The 15,811-nt window shown below is 39.1% G+C and overlaps 1 protein-coding gene across 2 annotated transcripts in view; it reads right to left on the bottom strand.

The window, feature by feature from the left end:
- Window positions 1-15,811, bottom strand: part of LOC146780369 (hydroperoxide isomerase ALOXE3-like) — a 554,429-nt gene that overhangs the window by 59,822 nt on the left and 478,796 nt on the right. For both annotated transcript variants that reach the window (XM_085638540.1, XM_085638541.1), the window contains 3 exons: window positions 11,082-11,225; window positions 9,607-9,807; window positions 9,272-9,358 (listed from right to left, as the gene is read on the bottom strand). In XM_085638540.1, coding sequence (XP_085494666.1) covers window positions 9,272-9,358; window positions 9,607-9,807; window positions 11,082-11,225 — 432 coding nt within the window. The remainder of the gene's footprint in view (window positions 1-9,271; window positions 9,359-9,606; window positions 9,808-11,081; window positions 11,226-15,811) is intronic.

Here is a 15,811-nt window from a genome sequence, read left to right as displayed (position 1 = left end):
GTCTTCTTTCAAACATTTTTGCCTAAGCTCTTGAACTTATCTGCTACTTCTCCTTTCAACATTCAAAGGGCTCATAGACTTGGTCCCAAGATTTCTACAAAACTTCGTGGAGTCATCATGTTTTTCTTGCAATATACAGACCTTCTACAGGTCCTGTCTGCTGTCAAGTCCCTAAAACACATTTTTTGGGAAGGTCAACGTCTGTTTTTCTCTCAGGTTGCGGCTAAGGTAACAGCTGATCATCCTAAAAGATTTCTTGATCTTCGTTCTCAATTACATTCTATAAATGCCAGATTAAGACTAACCCATCCCTGCCTCTTGAAGTTCACCCATAAGGAAAAGACTACCACGTTCGATCAGCCTGCCGCATCACAGGAATTCCTTCGTCAACATGGAGCTGTTGCTATGGATACCTCAAAATCTACTTGATTTGTTATTTTGTTTCGTCATGTCTGACTGACTGTTTCTTGTCTTTGTAATTCCTTGATTGTTTCCGCTTGTATTCTTGTAATGTTCAATACATTAAGTTATTTTACCTATTTTCTCTCTTTTCCCTCTCTTCGAGTGTATATTCTAATTTATTATGCTTTTTTATCTTCTTATACAGGTATAGTTTTTCCCATCATTCGCTTCCCTTTTGGTCTCCCCTGTATGTTGATGCCTCATCCATGGTCCCTCTGGGAATCGGTGGTGTTCCAGTGCTGCCATCGTCATCTTCTGGTGTAGCCATCACTCATTTCATCTTGTGTCTATAGGTATGTTTTTCAGTAATCATTTGTATGACTTGTACTGTCTTTTTATTCTTTATCTTATCTCTCTTTTATTGGTATTCTCTTCTATGGTTTCTTCTTTTCACTTTCTTTTGTACTTTATCTATTTTACTCCTTCCTCCCTTATGTCTTCTTTACTAAAACAAATGCTATCTTTCTTCTACTTTTCTTCCTCATATTTATCTTATTCTCACTTTGGACTTGCTCTTGTAAGCATATTGCTTGTTCATGCTTTTATCATGAAGTTACATTACAGTTTACTACCCGGAACATTAAAGGTTTAAGCAACCCTATCAAAAGGCAACGGGTACTATCTCACCTAGCGAAATTAAAAACTGACATCGCTTTACTTCAAGAATCCCATATTTCTGAGGATGAAGCTTCCAAGCAGAAAAGATGTTGGGTGGGTCATGTGTTTAATTCTCCAGCTTTAGGTAAGAAAAATGGGGTTGTGACCTTATGTCATAAAAAATTACATGTTTCCCTTGTTCAACAGGAATCCGATACTGAAGGTCATTGGGTCATTATAAAGCTCCTCATAGATAAGATCTCTTGAGTTATTTTTAATGTATATGGCCATACTTCGGTCGATTAGGTTTTCTGGACTAATGTATCTGATAAATTGCTTCTATATGATGATGATTATATTATATTTGGTGGTGATTGTAACCAAATTCATGATCCCATATTAGTTAGACATTCTAGAGTTAAGTTTTTTCCCTCTAAAATGCACCCACAATATGTCACAAATCATTGGTTGATATTTGGCGACTTTGTCACCCTGACCTTCAAGAATATATAGTTTTTATTCAGCCTCACATCACTCACAGTCCCATATTGATTATCTTGTCCTAAGTAAGTCTCTGGCCCAACATGCCATTTAATCTGAAATTGGTTCAATTTTAATCTCAGATCATGCTACTGTACATGTAGATATAGATCTTATCCCTTTTTCTCCCCTCCCAGGAAGATGGCGCTTTAATAACTCCCTACTTCTAGATCCTAATGTCTGTCAAGAATGTAATTCCTTTGCCTCGGATTTTTTTTCTATCAACACAACCCCGGAATCTCCCTTTGTTGTGATATGGGATTCCTTTAAGGCTGCCGCCAGGGGTTTTGTTATAAAGTTTGTATCACAAAATAAAAAATCTCTAGAAGCCCAATCTACTCAATTACTTAGTAAAATTAAACAGTTAGAATATATTTATTATCAATCTAATAATGACTCGTCTTTGAAAAATCTTATTGATGCCAAACTTACTTTTAATAGATTATCTACAGATGCTGCCTCCAATTACTTATTGAAATGTAATTCCCGCTATTAAGGGGGTCAAAACAAAATGAGGAAATTATTGGCTAACTATTTAAAAATTTCGGAAGGAAAGAACAAGAATAGATTCTTTGCAGGGTCCTTCAGGTACTCCTATTTTTAAAGATAATGATATTTTAAATGAATTTGTTACATTTTATAAAAATTTATATACACCTGAATCCTTGCCGGAACAGTCTGATCTTTCTTCCTATTTTCAGTCCATTTCTTCCCCTCCGTCTAACCACATTGACCTTGTTTCCCTGGGAATTGATGTTTCTTTAGCGGATATCTCCCATGCTGTTTCGGCTTTACATCGTGGGAAAGCGCCTGGACCAAATTGTTTTACCATTGAGTTTTATGATCATTTTGCAAAGATTATTTTTCCTAATCTTTTTCTTTGGTTTACATTTTTCTCTGATAATGGTTCATCTCAAGGCACATTTCAGGATGCCTTGATCTGCTTAATCCCTACGGAATATAAGGATCGCTCTTTTCGTAAAAATTATCGGCCTAATTCCCTAGTTAACACAGACTATAAGATCTTCGCAAAGATTTTGGCTGTTTGTATTGATCCTGTTTTACCTGATTCGATTGGCCTTCACAATCCGGTTTTGTTGAGGGAAGACTAGCCTCTGACAATTCTCGAGTCTTCTTTAATGTCCTAAGCAAGGCCTCATACATAGATCACCCTATGGCTGCTATTGCTTTAGATGCAGAAAAGGCCTTTGATAGGATTGGATGGGATTTTATGTTACACTCTTTAAATGGGACGAGTTTCCTCCTAAACTGACTGCTTTAATTTCTTTGTTATACTCAGGCCCTAAAGCTTCAATATTTGTCAACGGTATAGCCTCTAATTACTTCTCATTGCATAGAGTGGTGCGACAAGGATGCCCCTTGTCACCATTGTTATTTGTCATTGCATTAGAACCCTTTTTAACTAAGATTAGGCGGGAGGATTGTATTTCAGTATTTCAATTTGGTCCACACCAGGTTAAAATGTCAGTTTACGCCGACGACATTCTTTTATACTGTTCTAATCCTGAAACTTCTCTTCCCCCTTTTCTTCAACAGGTAACCTCCTTTTCTCAGCTCTCAGGCTACTGTCTTAACAATGACAAATGCAAAGTTTTACCTTTAAATATTTTATGTCAAAAACATCTCTTTGACCATTCCGGTTTATCTAGGCAACCATCTAAAATAAAATATCTAGGCTTGTGGTTTGCCCCCTTAATTCCTGAAACAATAAAGTTAAACTTTGATTATATCACCAAAAAACTGAAAGATTCTTTTGCACATTGGCACCCCCTTTTTCTATTTTGGTGGGGTCGTCTAGACTCGATTAAGATGATGCTTTCTCCTCTTATTTTAGATACTATCTCTATGATCCCTATAGACATTCCTGGATACTACTTTAAGAAAATTGATTCTACCTTGACAAAATTTCTATGGAAAGGTAAACCCCCTCGTATAGCTCTTTCTTCTTTAAAAAAAGATAGACCTAGCGGAGGTCTTACGTTTCCTGATTTTTAAAGCTTACCATTCTGTTTTTTCCCTGAAACAAGCTTCTCGTTGGATCTCTACGGAACTTCCTGTATATCCTCTATTATGGATAAATATAGAGAAATCTCTTATTGCCCCTTTCGATTTTAAAGAGGTCTTTGCTTTTACCACCAATATTACATCTTTACATTCCCCTGTCATTTCACACCCCCTTAAACTCTTTTTTTCTTAACATCATCATATCCCTCAACTAGCTCCTATCATCAACAACCCATTTGGCATAATAAATCACTACAAATTCATAATCTTTCTGTATACTGGAAAACTTGGCATTCTAAAGGTTTGCGTTGGATATTTCAGCTTAAACGTAACAGTCAACCCCTCTCTTTTTCTGATCTCCAAACTAAATTCTCTTTACCAACATCCTCTAGATCGCAATATAATCTTTTATGCCCTTCCCTCAATCAATATCTCCTAACTTTACCAAGAACTACTAGCTTTCCGGTAAATTACAAAAACCTTTTTTCAATACTTGACACTTCTCCCCCTGCTTCCAATATATACAAATTGTTACAATTTGCCCCGGACAGACATGAATCTAAGATTGAATTGGCTTGGGAACAGGATTTATCTCAAGATCGGCCAATCACTTTATGGGACAAATTATGGCCAAAATTCCACAAAACGTCTTGTGCTGTAAATACCATACAAACTCTTTATTTCATCTATCAACGAGTACTATTATCTCCATCATCCCGAGCATCTTTCCCATCAGATGTGTCTTCTGCTTGTTGGTCTTGCCCTTGTCCTTCTGCTGATTTAGTAGTCCACTCCGTTGACCAATGTATTTTCCTCTGAGTTCACCGACGCTACGTCCAAACAGCTGAGGCTATACGCGCCGCTCATCTTCAAACCTTATCTGTGTGGGAGCGAGTCATCCAATGGAGAAACTGCTCTTTTAATATCAATGTATCAGCCCAACGGTGAGTTCTCTGAGCCCGTGTTACGTCCAAAACCTCCCTTTTTGTGGTTAGGGCCCTACCTTTTGGTCCCCTGTTTCAACTTCATTATTATTTCCTTTGGCACTTTCAGGACCTTGTGGCCAACTGTCGTTGGTGCCGATCTTGCGGAGTCCGTTTTCGCCGCTGTTGATTGCGAATGTTTATCAGGTGACATCGACTTCATGAACAGGTTGCTATTTTGTTTCCTTTGTTTTTTGACAACTGCCTAGTAGGTTGACTGCTAATGTTTAGTAATCGTGACACCTTGTGTCCCAAAAGTTTTTTTCCCCTCATGCAGACTACCGGTCTATTATATTTTCATCAACCTTTCCACTTAAGAAGCACTTGCCTTTCTGAGAATAGAGAACTCGTCTCCCAGGTACATTTTATTTTCATTTTTATTTTCATTATTTGCTGACTGCCTTTGTAATCAGTGCCATCTGTGTTCACCTTTTCTAGTATTAAGCTCGCTTGTAATCTAGCACAATTCTTTTCCTTGCCCCTATGTTTAGACCTACGACTCCCTCTTGTAGACAAGTGTTCCTCTATTAACCCGCTTGCTGTAGACGGCTGTAACATCTCTTTGATTAGCCCCTTTGAACTCCATTTTTTGAGGTGAGCAAGGTATCAGTCTATGGTTATTTCGAACACTTAGCTACCAGGAGCCTCTTTGTCATCTTTGTATGGTTGATATGGGAAGTGATTTTTGTTCTTCACTTACAGGCCTGTGCCTCTTCTTTATCGTTTTCACTCGATGTCCGGACACCCTTGAAGTCTTATTTATGTCTATCTGGTGGGTAGATGATACGGTGATCCCTCATTATCTCCATTTTATTTGGAAAAATTACTCCTCCACCTATAGCTATTATGGATGTTAGGTTTCTATGAGCCTTTTTGGTTTATCTTTTTACTTTGTTTTTCTCTTCTTTATTTACTTTATTCATGTATTTTCCACAAGTGTGCAGCCATTGTCGATAGCTTGTAAATATTGTTTTTATTATACCACTCTTGCGATTGAGACCATTGCGCATATTAATCATATGTAAACATGCATTTAGTGTAGGAAAAATGTGGAATAGTAACATTCTCCAAAAACAAATGAGTTAGATTGTTTTTTAAAATCTTTTTTATTATTCAATAGGTCCCATGGACACTAAATATGAATAAGCCCTCACGCCCTGAAGAAGGTGGTACCCCGTGATAGGGGGTTCAGCACTGAAAAGCGCGTCGGCGTCTTGATCCTATTTGTCCCTTAGCTTTATTTTTTCACTGATTAAGTTGTACAGATGTACTAAGGTTTATGTCATTTGTTCATTTGGACAACAGTTCTCTTTTACTCTTTGGACTTTATTAGCTACAAATTTTGAACTGTACATCAACAATCTGATTCTGTTCACGAGAAAAACGAGATGTGACATTTGCTTACGGACTACGAACTACAACTTTAAATTTTTTGGGGGTGAATGTTCAGTGTTTGTCTGCGGTTTGATTGGATACATATGAGAGTGAGAATGTATGAATGATTTGTGTGAAAGACTGTCCATGGAAATTATTGTAGTTTTGGATTTTGGATTGTAGTGAATTATGCAAACTGATTACTATGCAAATACTTGATCTATACATTCATTTTCTGTTTTGAATAATTTGAAAATAAAAATAAACATTGATTCTACAGTTTGATTCATGTAAATATTTGAGCGCATGGTCTAGCAAGTGTGGCCTTTTCGATTTATTGACTTATTTACATCTAGTTTAAGCATATAGGTACAGCAGATTGTTAATTGTCTGGCTTCTGCTGATTTAAAACACATGTTGTTTGAATGTGCCACTATCCACCAATTTTGGCAGTTGCTTTGGTCCCAAATTAAGATAATTTTCAAAGTTTGGACCCCTTTTTTTCCACAAATATATTCCTAGGCACACTATCGCCCCAATAACCCTAATCACCACTGAGTTTTAACTTTTAGATTTATTGCTAGCTATTGCCTTTCATTTAATAACCTCAAACTGAAAGCAGGCAGATAAAGTCACTTTTAGATCCTGGTGGAACGCTGTTTGCTTTCATCACTGACTAGACATTAATTATGTTTCCCCTATATCTCTAGCAATTAAAATAGATCTTTTATGGCTTCCATGAACAACATATATTATCTGCCTCTTTTAACGTTAAAACTACCAACGTTTCATAGATGTACGGAAACCACCTTAACTTCTCCCTTTGCCGCTCTGCTCCTAGATGATTAGAAGATTCTTCATACCCCTATGTTTATATCACATTATGTAAACTCAGTTATTGTTATGCTTACAGTGTTGCATCATTACTCCCAATTGTTATATATTAATTGCATATTGCTTCCCTTCCCTTCATTGTTTATATTGTGTATATTTCTTTTTGTCTACAGCTTGATAACCTAATCCTTATATATTCTTACTTTACTACACAGCTTTATGTTAAATAGGATTTGTTATATTCATTGTATTGCTGTTATTTTTCTTGTTATTCTTTAATAAACTCAAAATTAAAAAATATATATACATGCCACGGAGGGGCTGATGGAGGATTTATCTAATTGTTAATACATTGCACAAGATAGTTAAAATCCAGCTGCCTTTGGTGACAGATAGATTGAGTTTGGGTATCAAATGATGTAGCTTCTTTCACTTTTTTGAGCAAGACTCTCTAAAAAGTGTACATTGTGAAGTATTGGCATGGAGAATGTGTCCAGGTTCTTTAGTAACTAACATTTGGACTGGTGTATAATGTGTTTCTGTGTTGTCTGCCAATGGTGGGTGCCATACATAGCCACGTTTAAGCTTTTGAATATTAGCTAATTATATGAGAAGTTGCATCGGAAGCTTAGTGTTTGCAGTAGATTCATAATATATGTTGTGCTTCAGTGTACCTTAATTTTAAGCTAACAATATGGTATTGTGTGTAAAATGTTCTGTTGAATGTTTCAGTATGAATAATACATGTTAGTAAATGCTTGAATGAGCATCACAATAGCCAGGTATAATGCATCAATATTATCATATTTTATGACAATATTTTCACCCTCTTCCCATGTGTGAAAGAACATGTTTTGATAAAGATGGGCAGGTGAAGGTCTTTCTCCAGTGATCACAATGCCCAGAAATCTACAAATGAACCAAGTCCCGCAGGAACGATGTTGTGAGAATATGCCACACAAGCAGCAGTTATGAATGAGCAAGGCAAATCCAAGAGGCCATATACTGGACTACAGATGGCATTGCGGTAGCAATCGAGGAGTAAGGATAAGAGTGGTTCTAATTTACACAATGGGGGCTTGCATGTGAGTACTACAGGTCAAAGCTAGCTGTTTCCCATCCAGGGTGAGTTATCCAGCTAAAGGGCAGGGACCAAATAGTTTTTTCCGGAATATGCATGGTATCCCTAGTTTGGAATTGTTTATTTTCCAGGTTTATGTGGTGTTCTTCTTTAGGCTCAAAAGCACACATAGCAAAGCATCCATCCTCCATGTCATACTGCTGAAAGTCTTCTCTCGCTTCAGGATTAGCAGCCCTACTTAGATACAGCCTCTGAAAAACACCTAGAAACAATTCAGGTATTGGTGCTAGGTTATGGAAATGTTCTACTTAACAAAAAGTAGATATGCCCAATACAATGATTAAATCCAATCCACTGTATGGCTCCCCCAACTACTTCAAGAAAAGTGAGCAGAGAGAAAGAAGAACTGACAGGCGATATCTTCTAAGCCTATTTTCTTCAAGTACAGACACATGTCTACGCTCAGGGGCAATGAGGCTTGTGAAAGACCAAACAAGAATCCCTCATCCTGCATCATTTTTGTAGAATTTGTATATTTCTGTTGGGGACAGGGAAGATTCCTTTTTAGGCTGCCGCTCACTTACAAATCTGCCAACAAAATACCTTTTTTGGTGAAGAGAAAAACATCAGTAGCGTGAGTGAAAAGGCTACAGGTGGATGCACTGCAGGCGCACAATACCCATTCGGCTCACCGGGCTTCGGCCCCCCCGTCATGTGTGTCAGCCCGGCTGAGACAGCCTCGCGGGCTCGCGTCCGTCTAATTGCAGCCGGACCCGAGTACTTCACAAGACCATTTACTCGTTAATGAGGCTTTTGTTGTGTTTTCACCCCTTCCTACAGCCACTCTGCCTATGGCTGGAAGACTTACCCCCCCCGAAATCTCTTTCAGCCCCCCCCGAAATTTGTCTCTAGTTGCCCGCCTGATGAACTGTTTAATTATGTTTAACAAATACATATGTAAGTAAGAATATGTCATAAGGGAGTGAAAAAGATAATCTCATCCTTAACAGGTATTATCCATTTCTTTTAAATCTGTGCTCCTCTACCATGGGATCATAGCTTTCATTCTATCTATTTAATCTAGTTGGGTCTGGTGGCTCAGTGGAGTAATGCATCTACTCCATGGATCTGTTTGACCTCATGGTCACAGGTTTGAATACTGGATGGTCCATTTAGCATTTCATACTTCAGAGATCAATAAAATACGTACCATTGAGTAATAATAAAAATCTGTTATTTTAGCGCCATAATGCCGAAGGGTGAACATGTGCTTTACAATGTCCTATGCTATGTTTATTATTTTATCTATCTTCATCATGGCCTCTTTTGGATGCCATCAACAGAAGTGGTCTACAAAGATGAGTTCCAATCTTACCTTATCAAAGGTTCCTTCTCGTGCAATAAGGCGTTCCCTGCCAAGAGTATTAATTTGCAAAGTGTAGCGATGGTGAGGGATCAGGAGCTAAAGAGAGACGGGGAGTTATTAGAGACACAGGTACAGTGGTTGTTTCAAACATATCTTATATTCTCACTGCCTCAGCTCTTCTAAAACATGTAGCCATATACCCTGTTAATGTCCAGTCCTCCAAGTTCCTCAATCATTCTTGATGTTTTGTACCTAACAATGCTTGGTCAGCATGATCAATGGGCCCCCTTTTATTGAACTTGGAATTATCAGCCTCTTTGCACTGTTTGATTTGTCTTTCTTACCTTGTACAGAGGATGGGACATGGGGAGCTGCCTCAATGTAGAAATGCAGAACACCTCTGCAAAGAAGTGTGCACGCAGTAAGTGGAAAAGAGCCTGGTGCATGGATATATCAGAGTTCCGAACCCATATCTTGGCAAGCAACCAGTCCCACTCATCGCTCGGCAGGAAGATGGGATTCCCTGAACCCGGAGTCTGATTTAGCTGCAGGAAAAGGTGCACAAAGAGCTAGTTACTGAACTTTCATGGTTACTGACAAAGCAGCTACTGTCATGGCTTAGCTCAAGAGTGAGACAAGACACATTAGACTTAGAGAATGTTTCCATGATGTTTACTGAAATAGAACGCCAAGAACATTGGAAACGTTCTAACATTACCCATTCTTTAATTCTCAGAAATCCTACAAGAGGGAAGTGACAGCTGACAAATGGTCTGAACCCATTGTGAGACACAAATGTTAAACCAACAAGAAGTGGCGTACAGCCACTGGAAGCGTGTTAGCTCTCGGAAAAAGAGCTGCTAAAATTAGGTGATTATCCACCCATATGGACACAGTCCATTGTAAGAACCTTGTACGGATGACAAGCAAGAACCATTAGCACAATCAAGATGTATCTTGTTGCAATCTCATAGGATCCATTTCATAAGGCTTTTTTGAATAATGAGTAGATTGACCTACCCTGTCAAATTGAGGAGTAAGTCAGCGTACTCAGAGAACAATCATTATGAATCAAGCACAATATAAACAAGAGGGTTCTCTTGTAAAATATATTTTCCTACATGAAGGAAAACACCATTGATTTACATTTTGTAAACTGGTTTTCCATTTGTTGGTAATGGTGTATAGAAGTGTAAGTGAAGTCCAAAGAGCCTGAGAGATGAGAAAGAAGACTGAGGCCACCTACAAAATGAGAAAGAAGAAGAGGACACGACATTGGTTTCTTGACAGGAAAGCAACAGCCAGCTTACAAAGAAAGTACATCGTCCATAGATACTGGGCGATACTCAGAGGCAGAGCACTGATGAGAAAGGTATTAGCACTGAAATTGGCATTGTGCATACATGTAACACAATCAATTAGTGGTTACAAATGCAAATTCCTAGAAGAGTGCTTGATTGAGAGTGAGGTTACTGAGTTGGCTTCATTCCTTTTTTTGTTCAATCAGTCAAAATCTGTGTACATTTTCTGGAAAATGGCTTTTATAGAACTATGCATACTAAAAATCCCAACGCAGGTAAAGATTAACTCTTTAGTGCAAAACACCCTCCATTGTCATAAAGGCAAACCTTTGTGACAGTAAAGAGGTGTGTTGGTCGTAGCCAATAGGAAAACTAATAGTCAATATCGTTCAAGTAACAGGTGACACATTCTCTCAGAATACTGATCACTTCTATTTATTCACATTCTCAACAATTAAGGAAGGTCTTGACATTTCAAAATTCTAGGCAGGTCGGATAGCTCAAAGACAACACCTTACCTGGATGGCTAGGGGAATCATATCATTCTGAGGTGAGAGGTAGAGAAGACACAAGGGAGCAGCTATGTATTGCTGACAACCATTCAATATATTTCCAGGTACGCCGTCCAATATCTTAAGATCCACAATAAAGATCTTTCCTCTCTGCAAATAGAAGAAACAGTACAGGTGACCTTGGCATCGAAAGAGAACATACCATCAACAAAATTAGACAGAATTGCAAGGTGGCATAGTGGTGCAGGTGCAGAAGATATCACATCTGACCACTCACCCACCCATGACAACATTCTTGCCCAGATACAACTAAGTATGAAACTATAAGGCATCACTAAAAAACACTTGAAAAACTTTCAGTAGTATCTGTATCTGAAACGAATATTGTTTTTTTAGCACTGGTAGCTCTTTATAGATGGGCCTGTATACAAACACATCCAGTATAGATCCCTTTTTAATCTTCAAGCAATGTATTCCACTAAAATAGTCTGATTTAAAAAGAGAACTGCAGAGGAATTTGTCAAGAACACACAGATTTTTCAACTGCACCTCTGGCTTTACATTTCCCCTATGTAGTGGTACGTGTGCCAAAGTTGCCTTACTTACCGCAGACGATTTGAATTTCACTTTGTGTTGAATGTGATTCTATAGGGTGGAAAGTGTTCAGAAGAAGATGGTGCACTTATTGTGCAGTCAGGTAGTGAATCTCAGGTCTCTGCAAGGGGCTGGACATCCTCATGGGCTAGACTGCACCAGTATTTAAGCAGTTGAGGACAGCCAGATTGAGACTCTGCTAATTGTACAGATAAGGGCAGTGGTTGGAGTAAAAACCCTGCATTGGAGGACACTTCTCAAGTTTGGGGTTCTTCATGTGTCTAGTTAACAACAGGGAGAAAAAGAGGGATGCCAATCCTTATGTAAGCCCCTTTCCAAGATTGTGGTCTGCACAGGGATTACTGCCAGAGGTTTCCAATTCAAGATGAAGTTGCCTTTTCCTGTTATATATGTTAGTTTCTGTTTGAATCTGATATAAAGGACACATTGACAAGTAATGAAAGCATTGTAATGCATTGATTCACTTCTTTTGCCTTGTGTTTATCACCCACATGCTACTATTGTTGTCCCTAACGTTTCCTATTTTAAAGTCAGATTTCCTATTGGATTTTCTTCTGAAAGTCTTTTCTTGGTTCTTTTTCTCTACTTAGATGTGAGTGAGAGTTTGGTAGCTTGCTTACCTACTTCTGCATAGATCTACATCTTCAGGCAAGAGCAACAATATGCCATGAGAATGACTTGCCCTTTGTGGCTCCCTCCCCCACAACCCCATCTGGGAACCAATTAAGAATCCACTTGACACCTTTTGCATGTACTAACAAGTCCATGGTGGCACACTGGCTACTGGGAAGAGGCACACTTTCCACAGGCAATCATGATTGAAATTTGATAGACCTTCACAGAGTTGTTTGTGTGTCAAGTCGACATCTCAATAGTAAACGTCATCTCTGGTCTGGACAGAAATCTCACAACCCGGCATGTTATGCACGGAATACTATTACCTCATAGTATCACACTGCCGGGGCACACTTAGAAGTAACAACATGCCACACATAAAACAGCAGGCAGCAAGACTCTTATCTTTTGTCTACTCAACCAATATATATTTTGGAGGGAGGTATTAATTGGCTGATTTACAACCCATATATACAAAATATGATGTCCAATAATGCTCAAATGTATTATTATACCACAGGTGAATATTTCATGCTAGAGAACCCTGTATTGCTTTCTTTTCTATACCAGCAGCACTCCAATGTGAGAGCAGTGGGAGCACTGTTGTATAATGCCTACCTATTAGTGATTTGGTGAATTATTTAAACCTTAGCAAAATCAAATTCCTTTCTTAAAGGTACAAGCACAATTCCTCCGACTAACTATAAATGATACCCTACAAGGCCTTGTTCTGCAGCTTAGCAAGATAGCAGGGGAGATCCTTGGCAAAGTATCTCTTTGCCTACCACAGAACTCCTCCCAAAGGTTCCTCCCTTCCAACCCAGTTATGATTAAAAGGTGAAGGGAAACACATCCCTTCCAGTTGGCTCCAGCCCTCTGAGATCTGCATTTGAAAATGGATGAGACGAATGGCGTAATTACCTTTTGGCTTCAAGTAGTCAAAGGAGAAGGCAGAGCGCTATACTCCCCCTTTCAAGAGGCTGTTGAGACAGAAGGAAGCGGCCTATCCTTTATTGCAACAGCTGTTTGGGCAGGAAAACATTGTGACAGATGCCTTTCAAACTGGAGGCAGGGTAAACCTTAAGAGCCCAAAGGTCAGGATGTCTACTGTCCTAAGGGAGAGTGAAGTATGTGGCCCATTCACAAACTTATCACTACTGCTTTCCAGAAATCCCAGCCATGGAAGCACATTATAAGCACAAGGGTAAACCAGGTTCAACTGAAGGCAGGACTTGTATACAAAATTAAATTAATGAAAATACTGGGTAGAACAAGGACTATATTGATGAATTCTGATCGCCTGATCACCTCATCCATCTAACATGCCCCGACCACTCTATCAGGTGACCTCATCTATACACAACATGGTACAGTGTACCAAACGACCAATACACTAAAAAAGCCACATCCTTGAGTCAACCTTATCTTCTCAACATCACCAACAATCCAATGCAAACCACTTATGCCCTTAGACTTGAGCAACCACTTTGCCATCCTCTTCTCCCCGCTCAATGTAGTACTTAAAATTCAAGGTCAATACAAAAGAGAAGATCAAACTTTCAGATCCTTTAAGCACTTATCCATGGACAACCTAATTCTTGAACACATTTTTCACCCATTCAACTACACTTTCAATGCAAATACCATTCTAAACAACAGCAACATTGTTTTGGAAAGCAATGCAAACATCCACACACCAAATACAACAAAGTGTTTAGCACCTGGTCTTTTAAAGACATTGCTGAAAAACAATGCCATCTTCAGACAGGACATAAAATAGAGAATAAACAGAAAATCCAAGGACCTCTTGATACTGAAGTTCCTCTGTGAAATATGCAGAGAGCTCATCACATCAGCCAAATCAAACTACTATGCCATCATCCCCAATGAAATCAACAGAAAAAGAATGCTGTTGAAGACAAGTATCACTTCAACTCTCAGCCGGACCCAGCTATTCCTCAAAGAAAATATCAATGTCATCAGCTTCTGCCACAGTGAAAAAATACAGAAATTCATCATCACATCAACAATACAAAGCCTGCCTCATCTTATACACCCACCTTTTCCTATAGAATCAGACAATGGTCAGCCTTCACAGCCTTAGCTCTCCCAGATCGGACTGACTTGCTTGACTTCTTCAAAGCCACTTCATATGACAATGTCTCATCATCCTTCAAAGCTCTCTGGGGATGCTCTTACAATTACTTGCTATTGTCAATGCTTCCATCACTCAAGGAATCTCCTCAGAAGCTCTCAAAACTGTCCAGATTCTTCGACTCCTAAAGAAACCTACACAAGACCCAGATGACCTTGCCAACACAGGCCCATCACTCATTTACCATTCATCAGCAACATAATTGAAAAAGCATTCTATGTTCAACTCCACAACCATATCAATCATAAGTTATACCAATACCCCGCACGACTACCAATCTGGCTTCTGATCATGCTGCAGCATGGATATTACCAGGCACACCTTACACATCATAGACCATGCCCTCTTGGTCACAGATAAAGATAAACCCTGTACCCTGCTATTGCTTGACTTCTTAGCTGCCTTTGATGCGGTTAACCATCCCACCCTCATACACAACCTTGGGCTGTGAATAGGATTCACTGGCCATGTTTTTCACTGGTCTCAAAAGATCCCCATCATGTGTGGAGTTCCAAGGTTTCATACAGTCTCCTGTCTTCTTTAACACTTACATGGGACCATTTCGCGCTCTACTCACGGGCAACAGTATCAAATTTCTCCCATATTGCTATTAAACACAGCTCTCCCCTCCTCTGCTTCACATATCCAACACCCCAAACACTGCCTATACATCATACTGACCTGGATGTCCAGCACCTACCTGAAGCTCAACCCAACCAAGACTACATTTCTATTATATGCCAAGAACAAGATGCAGTGCATACCTGGCTAAATGACATGAACCTTGACAGCTTGATCCCAAACTGTTACTGAATGCCAATTCACGTGGATGCACTCTAGACACCAATCTCACCTCACCGAAAAAATAAGACAGTCTGGTAGCAGCCTGCTCTACCAAAAGAGAAACAGTTTCTTCCATAAAGCAACTATAGAGCTGATATTCAAGCCCTTCTACTCACACATCTGAATGGTTGTAATACCGTAGTCCATGGCCTCCCAGACTCTGCAGTGGCACCGCTTAGAAGCATTCTACGTGCAATAGTATCATCCAGGGGACTGAAGAAATAGAACTACATCACTCCCACCATGAAGGCACTTCATTGGCTCCACTTGCCAGCCAGCACCATCTTCAAAACCAGCTAGATCATTAACAAAGGAACATGACACCTACTTATCATGTAGATATGCTCACCATATTTAGTGGTTCATGGAACACCTGCAGTTAGGACCCCACAAACTACAGAAAAAGTATAAAAAAGAAAAAGCAATACAAACCTTTACTATCTATGCAACCAGGGTTTGGAACATTATTCCTGCATTTATCAAGACCGCCCAAATGCTGCTACAATTT

The sequence above is a fragment of the Triturus cristatus genome, chromosome 12, assembly GCF_964204655.1.
Source record: "Triturus cristatus chromosome 12, aTriCri1.1, whole genome shotgun sequence".
NCBI classification, from domain to species: Eukaryota; Metazoa; Chordata; class Amphibia; order Caudata; family Salamandridae; genus Triturus; species Triturus cristatus.
This window is presented reverse-complemented; position numbering and strand designations above follow the sequence as displayed.